Source organism: Rhincodon typus, chromosome 2 (assembly GCF_021869965.1).
Source record: "Rhincodon typus isolate 14 chromosome 2, sRhiTyp1.1, whole genome shotgun sequence".
NCBI classification, from domain to species: domain Eukaryota; kingdom Metazoa; phylum Chordata; class Chondrichthyes; order Orectolobiformes; family Rhincodontidae; genus Rhincodon; species Rhincodon typus.
This window is the reverse complement of record NC_063333.1, coordinates 143734312-143755073: the sequence shown is the minus strand read 5'-3', so window position 1 is coordinate 143755073 and position 20762 is coordinate 143734312. Positions and strand designations below refer to the sequence as shown.

The following is a 20762-nucleotide window of genomic DNA, read 5'->3' as shown; positions in this document are numbered from 1 at the left end:
CTTCTTCCTGTTCCCTTCAGCTGAAAAATAATTGCTGGCATAACCTGCCACGGTTGATGATGAGTTAATAAGAGTATTTGTACTCCTGGTGAACATTGGGAGCTAACAATCTGGAAATGACTGAGAAGAAAGTTGGGTTAGAGTCAAATTTAGTACAGACAGAAATAAAAGTCAGAGTTTTCCACTCCGTTTGGGGGAAACAGTTCGGGGATATGAAAGTCCCAGAGGTTTACTTTGGTATGGACCCCACTGCCATCCTGGTCTTTTCTGGATAGACATTGGAGGAGATTGGGGTATCTTCTTAGTTCTTTTGGGCCAGTAATTGAGTGTTTTATTGAGGTTGTTATAGACCTGTTTTAGTCTTAAGTCCTCAATTTCTCAGGTATGGAAGCTGTTGCCCAATGTGTCATCAACTTATTAGGATCAGCAGATAATTACAGTGTAAACAGCTTCAGTGAAAGAGACAGATGTTGAGTGCATTTTTGTTGAGTCAGGTAATTGCCAACTTCTTGAAAGGCACTTCACCTGTACAGCACATCCCTGCTGCCAGCCGCCTTTATGTTTAGAGCATATGATTCCAAGCATTTTTAAGTGTTATCAGCAGACAGAGCTCATTAGTTAGATTTTGAAAAGTTTTCTGTTTTCTTCTGCTATGTAGGGTCATGTTAGTTAAATTAATTTATACTTAGAATAAAAATTGTCTGAGGGTCATAGAAATGCTACTGTAAATTAATGATTAAGTGTCAATCTTTGAGTGCTGTCTTCCTGTAGAAAATGAATTGTGTTTTTTGATGCAGACCAATCACTTCTTCTTTTTTTCCTTTGCTGCTAGGCTATACTTATTGTTGTCACAGTTGCCTTTGTACAGGTTAGTACTGTTTTTGTATTCTTTAGAAACGAGGCCAAAGTGGAAATGTAAATTTGTGTTTTTAACTTACCTGTTATGTATTTAAACCTTTCCAGGTAATGCTAACCTACCACAGCAAAGAATTATGTTGACATTTCAGCTTGCGTATCAGGAAACTAATACGTAGTTTACTGTAATAGTAAAACTCCTTCTCAGGAATAGCTTTAATACTATAATAAACTTTACTGCTAAAAGTAAGACCGTAAAATTCTTGTCAACTCTTAAAATTTTATTTAAATCCGCTTTTATTGCCATCACAACTACAGGATGCACATTATCCATGTAGTTGCAGTGTCCATTGATGTCACTGCCAATACACTGCTGTGACATGCCTGCATCAAAGAACAGGAACATTAAAATGTGTTTTTCAGAGGTTTCAAATGCAAACCCTGCAATTGTCATTTGTTCACTGCCCCATGCCAAACCCTTGTCTGCTCATTCCCAACCCTGACTACCTCCCTTCTATCTGCTGCTGTGTTGCCTTGCCGTTCACCATCCATGGAGTGACTGAGTCAGGGGAGGGTGGGCGGTTGGTGGCAGTAATGGGTCAGATGAAGGGTGATCATGGAGGTAATGAGCGGACTGTTGAGTTGGATGCCAAGTGGGACAACAAGCAAGAGGGTGGAGTATGAAGGATGTCAAGTGAAGTGGAGCTGTGAGTGAAGTGAGGGTGGTGAAAATTCATTAGGCATCAGTGGCACTGCAAATATACATGTGGTAGAGTCAGCTTCCGGCTCCAAGCACATGGCAGTGATGTCAATGGCGCAGGCTTCCTCTCTCAATGTGGTAGCAGGAGATGTATCATTTATTTAATTTTCTGTTTATCTTGTAATTTCTTCAATCTATTGCTCTTCTTTCCTTCCATGACTTTTTAAAAAAAATAACTTGAATTTTCTTAGATATTTCTCAGTTTTTCCTTCATATTATAGAATTGTCAGGTTTGGCACAGTGATATTACTCTTGCCTTCAAGTCAGAAGGTCATGGGTTCAAACCATATTGAGAGATTCGAACAAACATGCAATCCACTGACAATCCAGGGGATATTGCACAGTTGGAAGTGCTGCATATCAAAAGAGATTTTAAGCCAGAGCAGTGCCTTCTCAGTGTCTGTAAAAGGTTCCATGGCACCATTCAAAAAGAGTTCTTCAAATATTCTGACATCTCAACCAATGCAACTGATCAAAGGTTTTCTAGTTATTATCTGTTCACTGATTTTGAGGATTTACGCAAAGCAAATTTGTTGTGGCATCGCTCTATAGCTTTCGAAACTGCTGAGATGGCTCTGAAAGGCATTACATAATTGAAGGTTCTTTCTTTCTTAAATACTGTGCTATTTTCTTTTACCTTTGATGTCCCACTTATGCTGGAAGCTACGTTCTTACAAATCCTGCTTTGCCACTGACGTTTGCACCAGTGACCATAAACGTTACCTTTCGCACCATTAAAATGAAACTAAACTCAAAGCTGTAAACTTTTACAGTGAGCACATTCTGTAAAATGAAAACCTGTCAAAGAGTATTTTCTTCCTCAGCCAGTTAAGGTTCAGAAATTTAATTATTGGCCTGGCTGATTCAGATATAACTTGACATTTTATAGAATATATGAATACTCTTGCAGCTTAACTAACCAACGTGTTTCATTGTGAATGATGAATTGTTTTGTCAGTGGCACTTCAAGACTGTAAGGTATATTTGGGCATTTAGTATATTTCCTCAAGTGAATATAATAATAGATGCTGAAGAATGTATTTGATCATAATTTCATGAACTAATCAAAATTAGATTTTGATAACTGTTTTTTGTACTTTTACTTTCCATAATTTGACCCTTATGAAATTTTTCTATTCATTTAAACAAAGGATGTCAGTTTTTGGGAATGGTTTACTTTCCCACTTTTTATATGAAACACTGACCAGACAAGAGTAAGGTTTGCAACAGTTTTCTTTTGCAGGTGCTCAGCTTCGGTTAAAACTGTTTTTTTCACCCATTGTACTGGTGTACTGATGCAGGTTCCTGTGACAGTGACTGACTAAATTTTGTGATATGTGAATTATTTTCCTCCAGGATCACCCAGAAAATTATTTCAGTAGTTTCCCCAAAAGCTAATGTTAAATTTGTGCTGTATGCTGAAAATAATGGGAGTTATTTTGTCCACTTTCCAATATTTTGAGCTAGGATAAATCTCTGTCGTGGGTCTTTCTCTCTCTGATGCTGAAATCAATTTATATCAATGAATTAAGGGTATTTTACAAAAAAACTTCTTGGTGTAACATTAAATACATGATTAAGCAAGACGACTTGTCTCAACAATACTGATTATTAAACATTCTAAGTAAATGTAACTAAAATTGCACTGTCCACGTTGAACTCAAAACATGATTTTAAAAATATTTGCAATTTTTTTCTGCCAAGTCAATGCAACCAGCCAAAATTGCCTATAACCTATAAATAAACAAACAAACAAAAGACATGTGGATCTCAGTTCTTTTTCTTCTGCCTTTGTGGTGCATTGAATCACTAATGTCAAATTGGATTGACAACGGCATAAAAATAGGAAGTGAGCTTTCTTAATTTTAGTTCATGATCCTATTGTTTTAATAACCTGGCAACTAAATGAATCCAGTTTAACGAAAACCGCTTGCTATATTTTAGTGGGTATTCAGCCAAATTAATTGCTGGAGACTGCAGGCTAGTTTGGTTTATGTACAGCACCGCACTGGTTCAAGGACTTCTGAATAATTTTTGAAACCTATAGTGATGACAGTGCAATATAAATCTGTCAGTATGAGTATTATCGCAGTAACAACTGAGATCCTAAGATGGCTTACGTCCATGTTGACAGTCAAAGTAAAAACAACCAGACTGATGATCAGTAGTGAAGCCCCAGGAAATTAACCGTAAATGTGTGTCTATCCCTGTGGTTGCAAACATGCCATTAAAGTGAAAGGTTGGGATTGCTCTACTGATCAATACACACTTTTTATTTAATTGCTGAGGTCTGTGAGCAGCAAAATGAAATTAGATCAAGTAATCAGGTAATTTTATGCACACAAAGAAGTGGTGTGAGATTCTTTAACCTTGCCAGCTTTGATTCAGCAACATGAGCTCTATCACTAAGCCAAATATGATGCCTTAAAAATAGGATCCAAAAAGTGAAAGTCCCTGCATGGAGAGATTCTGATCTGCCTTTCTGGAAACTAGAAAAGAAGGAAGTTAGAAGCAAAAACGTAAGACTTTTACAAAGAGCGAAATGCTTATTATTAAGTTGCTATTGGACCTTCGAAGTGAACAGGGAAAAGGGGTAGCTCGTTGAGTTAGAATTGTACTGTGTTATATAAATTATACAATTACCATTTTGTGCACACCTTTATACTTTTATTGTATATTTCATGTATGATAGCATTACTTTATTTTGCTCATCTCATACAGGAATATCGATCTGAAAAATCTCTTGAAGAATTGAGCAAATTGGTTCCCCCAGAATGCCACTGGTATGATTTTTATTTTTAAACAAAATCCTATTTTTTTTCCTCTTCAAGGGGAACGTAAATAGGTTAATTTGTGGCTAGATGTACACCATCAGACGTGAGTTAGTTACACAGGGGAGACTATTGACGTTTGGTTCCAGTTTCGTTCCTGTGACATGAACTGTGCAGTGAGATTCAGGCTATGTCATGTAATCTGTAAAAGCCAGGAAGAAATTGCTGGCAAGCTAAGCATTTTTGGCTCTGAGTCCTTCTGGTATGTAAGGGGTCCATTCAGCCCATCAGATCCATGCTGGCTGTCTATGGTGCATTCTAGTTAGACCCATTCTGTCCTCATTACCCTGCAGGTTTATTTCTCTTATGTGCCCATCCAATTTCCTTTCGAATTTGATGCAAGCCTGCCTGTCACTTGCTGGGGCAGCCGCTACAATTGAACTAAAAAATTCCAAGCTTTGAAAGAGGGAAAAAAAGACAGTGAGGTCCTCCATTCTGATTGCTGACTAGTGACTTCGCTTGCCTATGCAGTTGTGACCTTGTATTTCAGAAAATGATAGAAAAAACATCTAAATGAAAATGTTGGAAGCGCTCAGCATATGTGACAGCAATCAAGATAAGTTTGATCTTTTCCAGCAGCTGTATAGCAACAAGTTCCAGATCATCATCTCCTGCTCTGTAAAAGAGTTCTTTTGTCCCCCTGCATCTCTTGCCCAAAACTCTAAATCTCTGCCCCTTTATCTTTGTACCATTAGCTATTAGAAATAGGTTTTCTTTGTTTTGTGCATCCATATCAAATCTTCCTTCAATCTCCTTTGCTTCAAGAAGAACAACCCCACCTTCTCCAACTAAACTTTGTTCCTTTATCTCTCATTCATGTAATAATTGTAGGAAATCTTCTCTGCACCAACTGGAGGACCATCAAATCCTTGTTAAAATGTGACCTCCATAACTGGATTCAAAATCCTACCTGTGGCCTAAGCAGAGTTTCATAAATGTTCAGCATAGCTACCCTGCTTTTGTACTCCGAACCTCATTATGAAACCCAAGAATCCATATACTTTGCTAGCTACTCTTTCAATCTGTCCTCATGCTTTTAAAGATGTGGGCACATTAACCTCCAGGTCACTCTGTTTCTGCATGCTTTTTAGAACTGCGCTATTAAGTCTTGATTACCTCTCCCACTTCTCCCTGCCAAAATGCATCACCTCCACTTCTCTGCATTAAATTTTATTTGTCAGTTGTTTTGTGTCTATTCAGCTAGCTTATCTTCATTGTGTCGCAGTCAGTGTCATCTTCACTGTTTGCTTCACTTCCAGGACTGGCATCATCAGCAACCTTTGAAATTTTCTACTGTATTCCAATATTCAAGATATATACATGAGAAAAACAGTGATCCAAATGTAATCCCTGGGGAGCACCACTATCTTTGATTCTAAAAATCAGTCATGTGCCATTACTTGTTTTTTGTTCTTGAGCTAATTTTTTAACCCAAATAAGTGCATAGCTGAGTAAACTCATATAACTGGGTTACATGAACCAAATGGTGCCAAGTTCAATTACTGATCAAAACTGAGATACTTTGTCTCCTGAGCTAGGCAGCAACTCCAAATTACCTCAGAAACTCTAAGCTATGAAGAGGAAAAACAAAATTAGTGAGGCCCTTCACTCTGATTACTAACTAGTGATTTTGCTGAACTCTCCGTTTACGGTTTTATGTTTCAGTAAATGATAGAGAAAGCATCAAAACAAAAAAAAAATGCTTCAACCACTATGCATGTCTGATGGCATCTGCGGAGAGAGAATTGAGTTAATTTTCAGGTTAATTAACTTTTTGACAGTGATAAAATATCAACAACCAAAATATCATTGTTCATAAGTGTTAACTCTGTTTCTCTCTCCACAGATGCTGCCAGACCTGCTAACAAACTTCAGCATTTTCTGTTTCAGATTGTATCCTCTCTGTATCTTGTAGAGAAAGTATAAACCTTCTTTTGCTGGTTAACATGATGTACATTTTCATGAAGTTGTTAATATATTAAAATAAAATAATTTCAGAAACTGGGTACCACAATAGGTTCAATAATATCCTTTCTGTCTCTAGGATGTAGCATAATATTCTTATTTGTCTCGGGGACATAGCAGAAAATAATGAGATGAAAATGTCGTCTTTAGTTAACTGTAAGCATCCTTCATTTCAATGCAGTACAGTACTACCCCAGAATTGGCCTGAATCCAATGAGAGATCACAAGAATGGGGAATAGTATGAAACGTCTCGCCAGCACAATTTTGGAGCAGCATAAAAGCATTTTTAGCTCTTAGTCTAAATCTTGCTGTGTGTGACATGGGAATTTTTTGATGCTAATGCTGGTTACTGGGACAAAGATAATATTCCATTCCAAGTGCTAATCTTTCTGCTTGATAAGAACAAAAATTTCCATCCAAAAATAAATATAATGAATTGGTCTTAATAGTGTTGCCTCATTTTTTTTTTCCTCTAGTATACGGGAAGGAAGGATGGAGCACTTGCTTGCCCGAGAGCTGGTTCCGGGAGATACAGTGTGTTTAAGTGTTGGTGATAAAATCCCTGCTGATCTACGTTTGTTTGAGGTATATACTGGTTTACTGAAGTAAAATTTTGTTGCTAATGCTAAATGTGCAGATTGTTCCACATTCCTCCTTTTTTCCTTGAAAATTTCAAAAGTGCATGTGTTTTGTTTGGTATGGATTTTGGTTTGCTGCCTTTTATATTAGGTTATATTAGATTCTCTGATCAAATTTCATTTTCCATTATGGATTATCAGTGATTTAAGCATCAGATCATTTTCCTAGTCCGAGCCTGACAGGAAACACCAGTAATATTTTTCCTTCATACTCTTTAACTTTATTACAATAGGCCATCCATTATTTTTTTTAAAATAAATTGTCAGAATGATGTATTGAAATATTAGGATGCTTTTGGGATTAACATTCAAACACAAAATCATGCTATGATAGAAAACTGTTGTATTATTAGAAGAATTGGTATCATCTCGGTTGAACAATGGAATGTAAAGTTCATGTCCCAGTTTTATCATGCCTTATACATGCCCTTAACTATATTTTGGGCTCTGGACGTGGATAGGGCAGAAAGGAAAAATTGACCTTGGAGTGAGTGCTTTGTGGATTCAGTAGAACAATATTGGGGCTAAGAGGCTAAAATTATGAAGATAGGTTGAACACACCTGGTATATGTGCTTTTTTTCTCTGTTTTATTTGCATTTTCTGTTCCACTCATGACAGTTGTGCTGTTTATTGATATCCACTATTATGTCAAACATTTTGTCATTTTATGTTAGAATTGTATTAAAGCACGGTAACCAGAACTGCTTGCACCTTGAATGTTGATGTATTCAGGAAATTTGTAGTGACAGAACCACATTCACAGCCTTTCATAATTATTTTGATGCAGAATCAGAGAGCAGTGCATTTATTAAAATATTTACTCTCATTCTCAATTTTGTGATTCACTTGATAATCTGTTTGATAATGTACAAAATGCTTGCATATCCCTACTGACAAATGAAAAGGTGCATTGTGATGTTTTTACTCTATTAACCTTGATGAAGGGTCCTTAAGAAGTGATCCCTTATGGGAGGAGTGTTGGATCTACGGAATATAAGTCAAAATTAATAATCACTATTGTATATGAAAGAAAAGATGCCAGTTTCTTCAGTTATCTCATTTAGAACAAATTAATCCAAAGTTGTTAGATTAACTGAATGTTGGAGTGCAATGAAATGCCTGCATTATTCCATTGTTAAATGCTCAGAATGTAGAAAATAATTTCTGTGCAGTTATAAGGATTGAAAGTGGCAGGGGAAATGAATGTTCCCCTGGCCAAAGCAGGATGGAACTTGGATGAGTAATCTATTCTGATTCACAGTATTGACATGAATGAGCAGTTACTGTGTTTGGTGGGTGGTGCTTCAGGGAGAAATCGGAAGTATGCAGTCTGCCTTCTTGGGTATCTAGTTAATTCAATAGACTGATGCTCTCCCACACGCTGAACCTAGTTTGAATTCAAACATCACATCTACCATTAATGGTTGTATGTTACCCACATCTATTTATATTCCTCTCCATCAGCCTTTTTGTTAATGCCTTTGTCATTTTTAGACTTGAGTTTTCAAGTAGTCTTCCTGTGCCTTGCGAACTTCACTCCACACAATTGCATTGCCCAATTCTTATTACCTTGCCTCACTGTCAATACTAATCCTTTTGCAGCCACAGTGTTCCCACGTGTTCAACGACTTCCAGCTCTGTGTCCCTGTTCTGTTTTGTATTATGGTTGGTAAACCTGTCAGCCATCTCATTCTCACAATCTGGAATTCTTTTATCAAGTTCTTCCAATTTCTTAATCTTTCCCACCTTTAAAAGTTTTCTTAAACTCTATCTTTAAGATCACCATTTTCACAACTCCCCATACTATCTGTCACTACTTGGGTTTACCCTTAAATATGAACTGTCTTAGGATGTTCAGCTCACTTAAGGCAACTACATAAGTTTGAGTTGGTGGTTAAACTTTTAACTAAATCTGTTTATTATGATGCTATTAAAATGTACAAACTGTATAATTATAAATAGATTGTCTGAAGATGATTTGCAAAGAGCTTGTTTGTGGGATTTCCGTGCATTAAGTAAACTTGAAGTGAACTTACAAACCAGACAATTTCTGGCGCAATGTCAAATCCGTGTCCTGATCCAATAGATAGGCTTTCATTTTATTTTATTTTCTGTCTTATGAAAATAATTTCATGTAAAATTTCCGCTTTCTGATTTTAATTAGTGTAATTTTCTATTGAGTAGTATCAGCAGAAGACTGGAACTGCAAGATGTGATCTACATCATACTTGAACTGCATATAATTCACTTGCTTGTATACATATCTTGAGATACAATTGACTTTAATATTCATTCTTGGAATCGGTGCATTGCTGGCAAGTTACCCATGGGTTACCCTCAGAAGCTGATGGTAGGCTCCTTGTCTTGTTAGTTTACTTCAGTAATCAACGAGCAGTCAACCATGTTGATGAGATTTGTGAACGATCTGGTTGTTTACAGCAATCTAACAACTTAATGGGCCGTTCTACTGAAAGCATTTCTGTTCTTTCAAAAAGTTCAAATTGGTCAATTGCTGGGCTGTGATTTGAGCTCTAATATTTTTGAGTAATGGTTCAAGCCATTAATCCAAAGTCTTGGATTATACTCCATATCTTTTGTTTATGCAGATCCACTTATAAATGTGTATTGAGAATGAATCAGCCAGAAGTGACAGAAACCCTTTGAAGGAGACAAATTGACTGACCATTCTTGAATAGATTAAAATCAAATGACTACAAAATGTCTTGGATGGGGACCAGAGAGTAAGCCACTTATGAATGGAATTGTTCATTGTATATGATACAGTGAAGCTGCAGGGTTAACTTTGACAGCTTACCACAGTCAAACAAGGTAGCATTGTTACCATAAACTAAGGTTGTCTTGGTGCTATGAGCTGGACACAAACCAGACTGGAGTAATTTGAGCAGGGAAGGTTGACCTTGGAGTTGAGTAACAATGACACTAGTGATGAGTGAGGCTGAAACTTTAAAGTGACAACTTCTGCAAAAACCTCGGTAGCGGTATATCTCTGAGGGGAGAAAAAAGCCTTTCTATTTTCACGTTTAACCTTTTTTGTCAACATTTGAGAAATATTATTTTTGTTAACGTTGCTGGAGTTGAGAAGCCTTTTTACCATGGCTGCAAATGTTGAGTTCTCTGGGCATTATAAATACATGACATGAACATTGGTGATAAGGTGAATAGAGAGTTGGAAGCTTTAGACTACAGGAAGACCTAGAGAGAATTTTCAAATGGACAGAACAATTCAGGTAGAGTTTAATCCTGAAAGTGTATAATGATGCATTTTGGGGGACATGGGTGAAGTGCCAGAAGATTGGAGGATGGCTAATGTGCTATCCTTTAAGAAAGGTGCAAGGAAAAGCCAGGGAATCATAGCCTGATGTCTGTGGTGAGTAAGTTGTTTGAGGGGATTCTGAGAGAGAGGATATACATGCATTTGGAAAGGCATGGACTAATTAGGGAAAGTCGGCATGGCTTTGTGCGTAGGAGATCATGTCTCACAAATTTGATTGAGCTTTTTTGAGATGTTACCAAGAAGGTAGATGAAGGCAGAGCGGTAGATGCTGTCTATAGGGACTTTGAGTTAGGCCTTTGACAAAGTTCTGCATTGTAGGCTGGTTATAAGGTGAGATCACATGGGATTCAAGGAGAGATAGCTAATTGGATGTAAAATTGGCTTGATGGTGATGGAGGGTTGTTATACGCACTGGAGGCCTGTGACCAGTGGTGTGTGTCAAGGATTGGTTCTGGCTTCACAGTTGTTTGTCATTTATATCAACAATTTGGACGAGTATATGGGAGGTATGGTTAGTTAGTTTGCGGATGACATCAAAATTGGTAGTATAGTAGGCAGTGAAGAAGGTTAACTGAGAGTACAAAGAGATCTTGATCAGATGGGCCAGTGGGCTAAGGTGTTGCAGATGGAGTTTAATTTAATTAAATGCAAGGTGTTGAATTTTGATAAGGCAAACAGGGCAGGACTTAGAGTTAATGGTAGGGTGCAGGTTAATAGTTCCTTGAAAGCAACATCGCATATAGATGGGGTAGTGAAGAAGGCATTTGGCACACTTGCCTTCATTAGTCAGAGCATTGGGATGTCATGTTGCGTCTGTACAAGATATTGATGAGACCATGTTTGGACTATGGACTATTACCTACATTTCTGGTCACCCTGCTATGGGAAGGATGTTGTTGAACTGTTGCAGGAAATATTTACAAGGATGTTGCCAGGACTAGAGATGTTGAGTTATAGGGAGTGGCTGGATAGGCTGGGACTTTTTTCCCTGGAACGTCTAGAGACTGAGAGGTGACTTCTAGAGATTTATAAAATCATGAGGGGCATGAATAGGATGAATAGCCAAGGTCTTTTTCCCAGAGTAGGGGAGTCCAAAATTAGAGGGCATAGGTTTAAGATGAGAGAGGCAGGATATAAAAGAGACCTGTGGGGCAACATTTTCACACTTAGTGGGTGGTGCATGTATGGAATGAGCTGCCAGAGCAAGTGATGGAGGCCGGTACAATGATAGCATTTAAAAGGTATCTGGATGAGTCCATGAATAGGAAGGGTTTAAAGGGATATGGATCAAACACAAATGGGACTAGTTTGGTTTGGGATATCTGGTCAGCATGGGCAAGTTGCACTGACGGGTCTGTTTCCGTGCTGTATGACTATATTCCTTTAAGTATGGGGTCTTGGGAATGGGGCATGTAGACTGAACTAAGTAAGTGTTAAAAGTATTTAATAGAGTTGATACAAAGAAACAACTTCCTCCTGGAGCATGGTGCAGAATCAAGAACAGGGAGACATGATTCTAAAATTCGAGCCAGGCTGTTTAGGCAAAAAATTGCACACTGACTAACTTTTCCACACAGTCCCAAGTTTCTACTGTCATTTCTCCCCTTTAAGTCAATGGATGCCTGACTAATTGAAGCTTTTGGGACTAAGACTTTTTGTAAGTAAGGGTTTCCAGAGATAGAGTTTTGGTTGGTAAATAGTGTTGGGCTGTCAGTCGATCCTCACTTATTTGAATGGTGAAAGAATTTTGAGGGGCTGAAAGGTCTTTCAGTGTTCTCATAGGCCAGGATATCATCTCTCTTTGAAGATCATGTGTGTAAAACGTTTGGCAAAAACATTATTTTAATGAAGTATTAAAATGGTTCATATTCAAATGCTGCAACTCTACATTTCTAGATAATTTACTTTTAATGATGATGTTCTCTAACAAAGACATAATTTTTGAAGACATATGTCAGAACTCATCCTCAGCAGCTATTCATGAGAACTTGTGTTGATGTTTATCATCAGAGGTTTCCCATGGCTTAATATATAATTGATTGAGCAACCCTAGCTGAAGATCTATGTGGAAGTGGCAGTGCTAATTGGGAGAGACTTTCGCAAGCAAAAGTAGTGTGTGCGGAGCCCTCACTTAAAAGTTTGCCTTTAAGTGAAACAACTTTAAGTCATTCATAGGTTTCCATTGGAATCTATGTTAAAACCAAAGTTCAGATCAAATGGACATTCTTGCCCCAAAACACCAATGTACAAGTGGTGTAGTGTACTGTACGTATTCAGCATTGTGCCTTCCTAGCTGAAATAACTTGCAAAATAAAATGTGACACTCAGTATAAAAGAATATACAGTATATATAAAATGTTCACTTACTGTACAGTACTGTAACTAGGCCCTATCTAGTGGCAGAAATTGATGAGTGCATGTACCACTTGGACTTCAGCTGCTATTGGCACTGGCCAATTTCTGCCATTAGATGGAGCCCAGAACTTCAGTCCTGTTCTAACTCACTGAGGAAGAGTACATAGTTGAAGGGCAGAGCCTGGGAACTCTGAAGGTTCATGAATCGGAAAAGTTTAGAGGGATGTGGGCCAAACTCAGGCAAATGAAACTAGTTTGAGAAACCTGGTCAACATGGACGAGTTTGACCGAAGGGTCTGATTCTGTGCTGTATGACTCTGTAACAGAGCCTGTGGGTGGGGATGGAAAAATTGTGGATATGTCGTGTGCGCATGCAGACCACAAAAGCAGACATCTGTGGCAAATGATATTAAAGTGAAACTGGCAACATTGAATGGATATATTATCACCTCTTTATTAATGATGTAAAGGGAAAATTGCATTAAGTGAGTCGATGTTTAGCCTGGACTTATTGTATAAGAAATTTGCCTGTGAAAGTTTCTGGTTTAATACTGACATTTGTAATGTAGCTCACCAGCTGATAGGTACTCCCTTTGAGCCTGAAGGTTTTATTTAAGTTTTGGTCTGTATGTAATTATGTGATAGGATTCTACCTCTGGGCCGCAGCGTTTGGGGTGAACATCGGGATAAAGTAGGTTCTTCTCATTCATCAAATGTCAGAAATGCTTTATTTGTCACGATAATTTTGTGTTGCAAGTTGTTTCATTTTATTGGCTCTAGCTAATTTGGTAACCAGTTAAAGCATTGCAATAGCTGCTTATTTCCACAAGCTTTGACACAATTATCAATTGTTATTGGATCTGAATCTGACTTTGATCCTTGCTTATGGATAGATACAACCCTTTCTGCTTTTTGCTTAGATAAAAAAACCAGTAAACAGGTACAGTTGAAACGAGTGAGGAAAGTCAGCTAAAATGTTTAGAAACCAAGCTCCTATGCTATCAAGGCTGGCTATTTTCAGGATCAAACTGATGAAGGAGTTGGTTAATTTTTCTTTGCTGTTCTTGATTTGATTAAACGTTTGTCATTGGACTTCACCTTGAGTTTTTGGAAGTTGTAGAGGTTAATGTTAAAATAGAACCCAAACTGCAGTGGTGAAAGGGACTGCACACTGCATAATTTAGGTCCCTTTTCATATCTTTGTATGATGTAATGTACCACAATGTTGGACTTTACTGCCTAATTATTTTAATCAGCTGTTGGTTCTGGCTGCTAACACCTTGACAATTTCTTTAACATGCTCAGGTTGTGCTTCTGTACTGCTGTATAGCAGTACAATTGTAATAGAGTAAGCAAAATAAATTGGTTTGTAAGTTGTATTTGAATCCTGTTACCATTCATATAACATCATTGCACATTGTTGGTTCAGAATTACCTATTCAGAAATACCTATTTTTGTACGTGACTGGTTTGGCACATTATTTAGCCCAGACTAAGAACCTCCACGGTAGGTATTCACACAAGAAATTGATTAATACTACCTATGCAGTCAATTTGTCAAACCAGAAGTATTAAGTGCAGGTGGACTTTGGAGCCAGCTCACGACCTTGAGTAATAATATCGATGTAGTAAACTCTGCTAAATGAATGTTTAGTGAACTTGTATTCTTGTTTACAGTACATTATTTGTTGTTGTTTCAAAGGGCAAGCCCTTAGTTACAATAAATACCTCTTTTTTTTTTTTCTGTATTTTTGATTGTGTACTGAAGTAGTACAGCATTATTTTACATCAAGGATGGTTGAAGGATTACTGTACATTTTAAAAGCAAGTTACCTGACAACCATCGTAAGGCCTGTTTACGTAGCTGTTTTCTTTATTTTTTGCTCAAACTGAGAGGAAAACCTAATTACAAACTATCTGGAACTGGGGCAGGGGCTATTTTTGAATGGAGATTTGGTCAATAATAAGTAGCTGATGATGCTGTGAAATGGTTGACATGATGACAAAGGCCTTCTACGTACTATCAATTATGCAGTTGTCTCCCAGTGAGCTAAACAGGTTAGGGATGTTAATGTGCTGGGCATCTGTGCTAGACCTCTGGAAGAGAAGGAGCTGTTTCTGCTCTGTGTTAAAAACCATCTCGAGCCTGAAAATAGCCTGTTTATTTCCCACATCAGTTACTGTGAGCTATGACTTTTAAATAATATATTGGAGACGTTTATACATATGATTTAGCCACTTACAAACTTGTGTAAGTAACCGAAGAAAGAAGATGAAGCAGAGTTTTGATCAGCAAACACGGGGAACAGCTTTTTTTTGGGGGTGGGGTTGGAGTGTATATGTATATAAAATGGGGGCACTTTATAAGTGTTAGAGTTTTAACTGATAGAGTTGTATGTTGAAGGCTCATAATTGTTAATCTGTAGTTAGACATTATTACTTTTTGTTACGATTTTAATAAATAGTAATTCTTGTGGAGTACAAAAACCTGGTCTGTGCTTTCTGTCAGCTTATGTCTAAAGGACAATCAAAGTAGGGAATCCTGTGCACTTCTGGAAAATTTAAATTTTTGTGATGACTCTGGGAAATGGCAGGACTTAGTTTTCAATGTGCTTCCCCATTGTCGTATAACAAGACAATAATGGAAGTGCAAGAATGTAGGTTGAAATTCTGCTCTGCTGCTGTCCCCTCTAAGTGGCACTATATATGAAATATTTGTTGGAAACCAGGTAAAAGAATTTGGACATGTTAATGCATTTTATGGGTTTTCTTGAGTGCCCAAAGATGTTCTCTGTGGTCTATGTACACAATTAATGGGAAAATTGTAGCAGATGCTGCTAATATGATTGCAGAGAAATTAATCTGGAAGTATGCAAAGCCGGAGGATTGTGATGTCAATCAGTGGACAGCACAGATTTTTCTTTATTCTTCCATGGGATGTGGATGTCGCTGGCAAGTACAGCATTTGGTGTCCATCCTTAATTATCCTTGAACTGAGTTACCTGGTAGTCCCTTTCAGAGGGCATTTAAGAGTCAACCAGGTTGCTATGCGTCTGTAGTCACAAACAGGGTAGATCAGGGAGGGATGGCAAATTTCCTGCTCTAAAAGATATAAGTGAAACAGATGGGTTTTAATATTTTGATACCAGCAGTTGTCATAGCTTTAAATTGAGGGGTGATAGATATAGGACAGATGTCAGAGGTAGGTTCTTTACTCAGAGAGTAGTAAGGGCGTGGAATGCCCTGCCTGCAAAAATAGTAGACTCGCCAACTTTAAGGGCATTTAAATGGTCATTGGATAAACATATGGATGATAATGGAATAGTTTAGGTTAGATGGGCTTCAGATTGGTTTCACAGGTCGGCGCAACATCGAGGGCCGAAGGGCCTGTACTGCGCTGTAATGTTCTATGTTCTATGCTAATCTCCAAACTAAAACACCATCCTGACACTGATTCTGCAGCATAAAAGACAATTCCACCAATGTCATTCAGAGACATAATTGATTATTTATAGGTTAATTGCTAATTAATGTTTTTTTTCTGGCTGTTGCTATGACTTTGCACATGCTAGGAATTTCAACAGACCTTAAAAGTTGCAGAAAACCATACAGAACAGTATATCAGGTGCTGAAACATGTCCGAACATCAAGGCTTCTAAGCGAACCTGTTGGGTGTAAGTATTCTGCTGGGCTGTATTATCAGTTGGAGAATGAGCAGAGGACCACAGCAGGACAAGCTGTTGGAAAGAAAGGAAGTGGAAAGGGAGAAAGAATTGAAGGAAATAGCTGCTTTGAGTGCTTGGAAACAATTCTCCAACCTTGGCAAGGCATGTGCTGTATATCCTCAGTAAAATCTGCTACCAGCTGCATCTGTATCAGAACAGGGCAAGGACTGCATTGCCAATGACACTGTATATGACTGTGGCAGTGAATTTTTATGAATCTCCCTCCTTCTGCAATGGAATTAGAGATGAGTGAAATATCTTGTCATTTGCCATCCACTGTTGGAGGTAAGTGAAGTCACTGAATCTCTCCATTCAATGTGAACACGTGATATTTCATTTTCTCTTAGCTGAGAAAAACAGGTAAAATTAGTACATGGTTTGCAGAATTCCATGTCTTGCAAGAGGAAACACATGAACTCAGTGTCCCGTATCCTGACAGTAGTCGTGAGATCTTCGTTTGGTGTTAACCTACAGTGGCATCTGCAACATGATGTACTCAAGTGTGGCTAGGCAACAAAGGCTGTCAACTGACAGCATGACTAACTCTGCTGGAATACCCTTGTGCACAGCTTGTCTCCTGGCAGAGTCCTTCTTTACTAGGGAGAAAAAGTACAAATTCATGTTGATAGGCTACATAACCTCATTGTCCTGAGGAAACAGCTCTTTCCACGAGTGACACTGAAAGGAGTTCTAAAGCAAAAAGAATAAGGACAAATAGGGAAGAAGGGTAAAAGGAAAGGAGATGATGTAGAAAGTTTCTTTCTGCCCAGCTGTGTGTGAAGAACTCACTTGAGTCTGATATCAGTTTCCACAACCCAATTCCACATTCATCAACCCTGCAATGTTTTACTCTCTCTCTGACCCTGATCATGTTTACTTGGCCAAAATGCCAAATAAAAACTACCATAAAATAAACAGTCCAAATCTAACTTCTCAAATGGAAGCATTTCAAATTGAATGCAAAAGGCAGCTTAACAGGCTTAACATTCCTTTAATATTTAACCATTGTATGTCTACCTCGTAATGTTTTATGCACTGCTGCCTTGGTGATTATAGCATATCTTGTGGAAAGCTGCTGACTTTTAGTTGGCAAAACTGCAGATGACGTTAGAAGATGATCTTGAGTGTCTCTGGGCCAAGATACTTGGCTCTGGACTAGTTGAGTGTTTGAAATTTTTCTGAACTGAGCAAGGAAAGTTCAGATGGCGAGTTTCACCAAATTGCTATTTTATTGTTTATAACAACTAGTTTAAAAACAGCATTTTTGATTGCCAAGGAGCAATACTCCTCCCACTTTATTGAGCTTGTGAGATATTGGTGGAAAGGTGACTTTGCAAAAGGGGAGAACAGTGTGAAGAAAGGAAAGTTGGTTTACCCATATCAGATTTTCTAAAACAAAATTATGCCCATTTTTAATTTCCCAGCTAACTTTAGTGTTTACATTAGCACCAGATTTGGCTGCAATTTTTTTTGAGTCCATAACAATAGACAACATTTGTACACAAATTTATTAATTTGAAATATAATTTTGGTGAGTATTTTTTGAGTTGGTGCTGTACCACTAGAGGATTTTAATTCAATGATCCAGTTAAATACATAGATCAGCTTTCAGTAGTTTGCCATTCTAGAGTTGCTGCAATAGAGCTATTAACGAACTTGAGCTGTTTCTTAGTTCTGTTGATCCGCACCTACGGCAAAGACCAAGCACTAATTGGTTACTTTTTGTGCGTGTAAAATTGTAATTTTATTTACAATACTTGAGCACAGTCTTGCTCTTCCCGTTCTACAAAGTTTCCTGAAAGGGACTGTACTGAGGTCATAGAATATGAGTTCCCTGACTGGGGCTGTTAACCTGGTCCAATGAGCTGACAATAAGAACAGGAGTGTCAGAGGCTCTATTAACTCTGAGAGCTGGCTCTGAGGAAGCACATGTAAATAGAGGGTGACTTAGTGACTGGATACCGGCCTCTCTGGAGTTATTTCAGTGGTGACAAGGGAAAAATAATGCTTCTGAAGAAATTCAGTCGCAGTAGTCATCTTTGAGTTGGGGCAAGCATTTCTATCATCATGCCATTATTTGGGAAGCTTGACTCTTTCGATCCTGCTGTTGGATACTGGGCTCAGTATGTGGAAATAGTGCTTTTTTTTTCTGAGCAAATGACATCGGGGCAGAAGAAAACCAGCGCGTAATTCTCCTGTCAGCTTGTGGACCAGCGGTTTCTACGGTTATTAAGAGCCTAAGGTTTCCTGAGGCATCAGATACTAAAACCTTTCAAGAGTTAATGGATTTATTTCAGGAATATTTCAACCCCAAACCTCCAGTAATTCTGAGATGCTATCAGTTTTACTTGGCAGTTCAAGAACCAGGGGAATCTGTGTTGGGATTTTTGAAGAGGTTGAGATGACTGGCAGAGGTGTGAGATTTTGGTTTAACCTTCAATGTGATACTGAGAGACTGTTTGATATTTGGGATTAATAATATAACAACCCAAAAGTGCCTACTAGCTGAAGCTTAACTGGACTTCAAATATGCGTTACAACTGACTTTATCATTTGAGGTTTGGCAAGTGGAGCATATGAAGTTACAGGATATTCAGATGGCAGTGGGCACCCTTGCCAGTCCAGCTGAGCTTGGAGGACACCACTTGAGTGATGGCAATTGCATAGCCTCACTTTTGATATTTCCTGAACGGAGGGACTCTAGGTCAACCCACAGCAAAACCCCAAAACAAAATCAAACCTTGGCCAAATGGTTAACATTTTCTTCAAGACCTGGGCCGGCAATCCATTGTAGTTACTGCCAGTATGCAGCTTCGAGACAGCAAAACAGTCCCACTAGTCCTGAATTGAGTAAGAGAACTCTAGGCCAGTATCAGGTAGCGTGCATACCCTGGAAAGCCCAACTACATCTAGCTTGGAATAGTTAAATGCTTAGCAACGTGAAAATCAGAACCAATCAAAATAAATGTCTGGTTAAAAGTCCACCTGGTTTTAATGATGATGGTTGATACCGGCATGGCTTTATCAGTGATTGCAGAATCAGTCTTTGATAAAATTCGCTCTGGACTCCAACCCTTAAGTTTGCATAAGTCCTCGGCTAGACCGAGAACCTGTACTGAGGAGCCTTTATAGATTAAGGGTGCAACTTTAGTTCCGGTCTCGTGAGAAGCAGCTGGTTCAGTTAGTGTACCACTGATTGTAGTAAAGAGCTTGAGTCCAAGCCTGATGGAGCAAAATTGGTTGAGTATGATTCACCTTGATTGGCTCAACGTTTTTCAATTAGAAAATAGCTGCCTGAGTGAAGTCCTAATGAAATACCTGGAAGTTTTTCAGGAAGATCTAGGGATTGTTAATGGAGCCTATGCTACCTTGCATCTTGACCAGGAAGCAATTCCATGATTCCTTGGGGGAGGGGAGGAGTTGTCCTTCAGAGAGCTGGACGTGAGCCATGCATAACTGCATTTAGATGAGGATTCCCAGAGGTATGCTACAATTAATATGTATAAGGCTTTTTACCAATATGTGAGACTGCCATTTGGGTTATTATCAGCCTGTGCCATTTTTCAGTGGATGATGGAAAACATTTTATCAGGTCTACCCCAGGTCGCCATTTATGTGGATGATGTGCTAATACCAGAGTAGACCAATAAAGAGCACTTAGAACTTGGACATAGTCCTTAGACATTTCTCCAAGGTGGGTGTATGCCTTAGAAGGGGAAAAATGTGTTCCAGGCATCCAATTGACCTACTTGGGCTACAGAGTCAACAAGACCAGTTTACACCTATTGGAAGATAAAGTGAGGGTGATCAAATGTGCCCAGCTTCCACATCTGTATCAGAGCTTAGATCTTACCTTAGATTGGTGAATTATTACAGGAAATTCATACATAACCCTGCCTCCATCCTGGCACCCTCATACCTGCTTTTGAAAAAGGGTCAGTCTTGGAAACGGTCTTGTAGCCAAGACATAACTGCTTTTTCATTTCTGTAAAGGGTATCGTTGTCTAATGTGTTGGCACACCATGATCCCAAGTGAGATCTGGTCCTGAATGCGATGCCTCCCAGTATGGTATCTGAGTAGTGTTGGCTCACAGATGGCCTAATGGAGAGGAATGCCTGATGGTATATGCTTCCTGGACTTTGGCTAATGCAGAATGCAAATATGCCCAGAAAGAGAAGGAAGGTTTGGCGACCATCTTTGGTGTAAGAAAGTTCACCGATACCTTTTATGGACGTACATTTGTAACAGTAACAGACCACAAACCCCTACTAGGCCTACTTAAAGATGATGAAGCAGTGCCGCCCATGGCTTCAGGTCAAATTTAGAGGTGAGCTC

General features: G+C 38.5%; 1 protein-coding gene across 1 annotated transcript in view; it reads left to right on the top strand.

Annotated features, from left to right (window-relative positions):
* Positions 1–20762, top strand: part of atp2c1 (ATPase secretory pathway Ca2+ transporting 1) — a 110529-nt gene that overhangs the window by 38368 nt on the left and 51399 nt on the right. The window contains exons 5-7 of the mRNA XM_048607132.1: positions 833–868; positions 4337–4398; positions 6889–6997. Coding sequence (XP_048463089.1) covers positions 833–868; positions 4337–4398; positions 6889–6997 — 207 coding nt within the window. The remainder of the gene's footprint in view (positions 1–832; positions 869–4336; positions 4399–6888; positions 6998–20762) is intronic.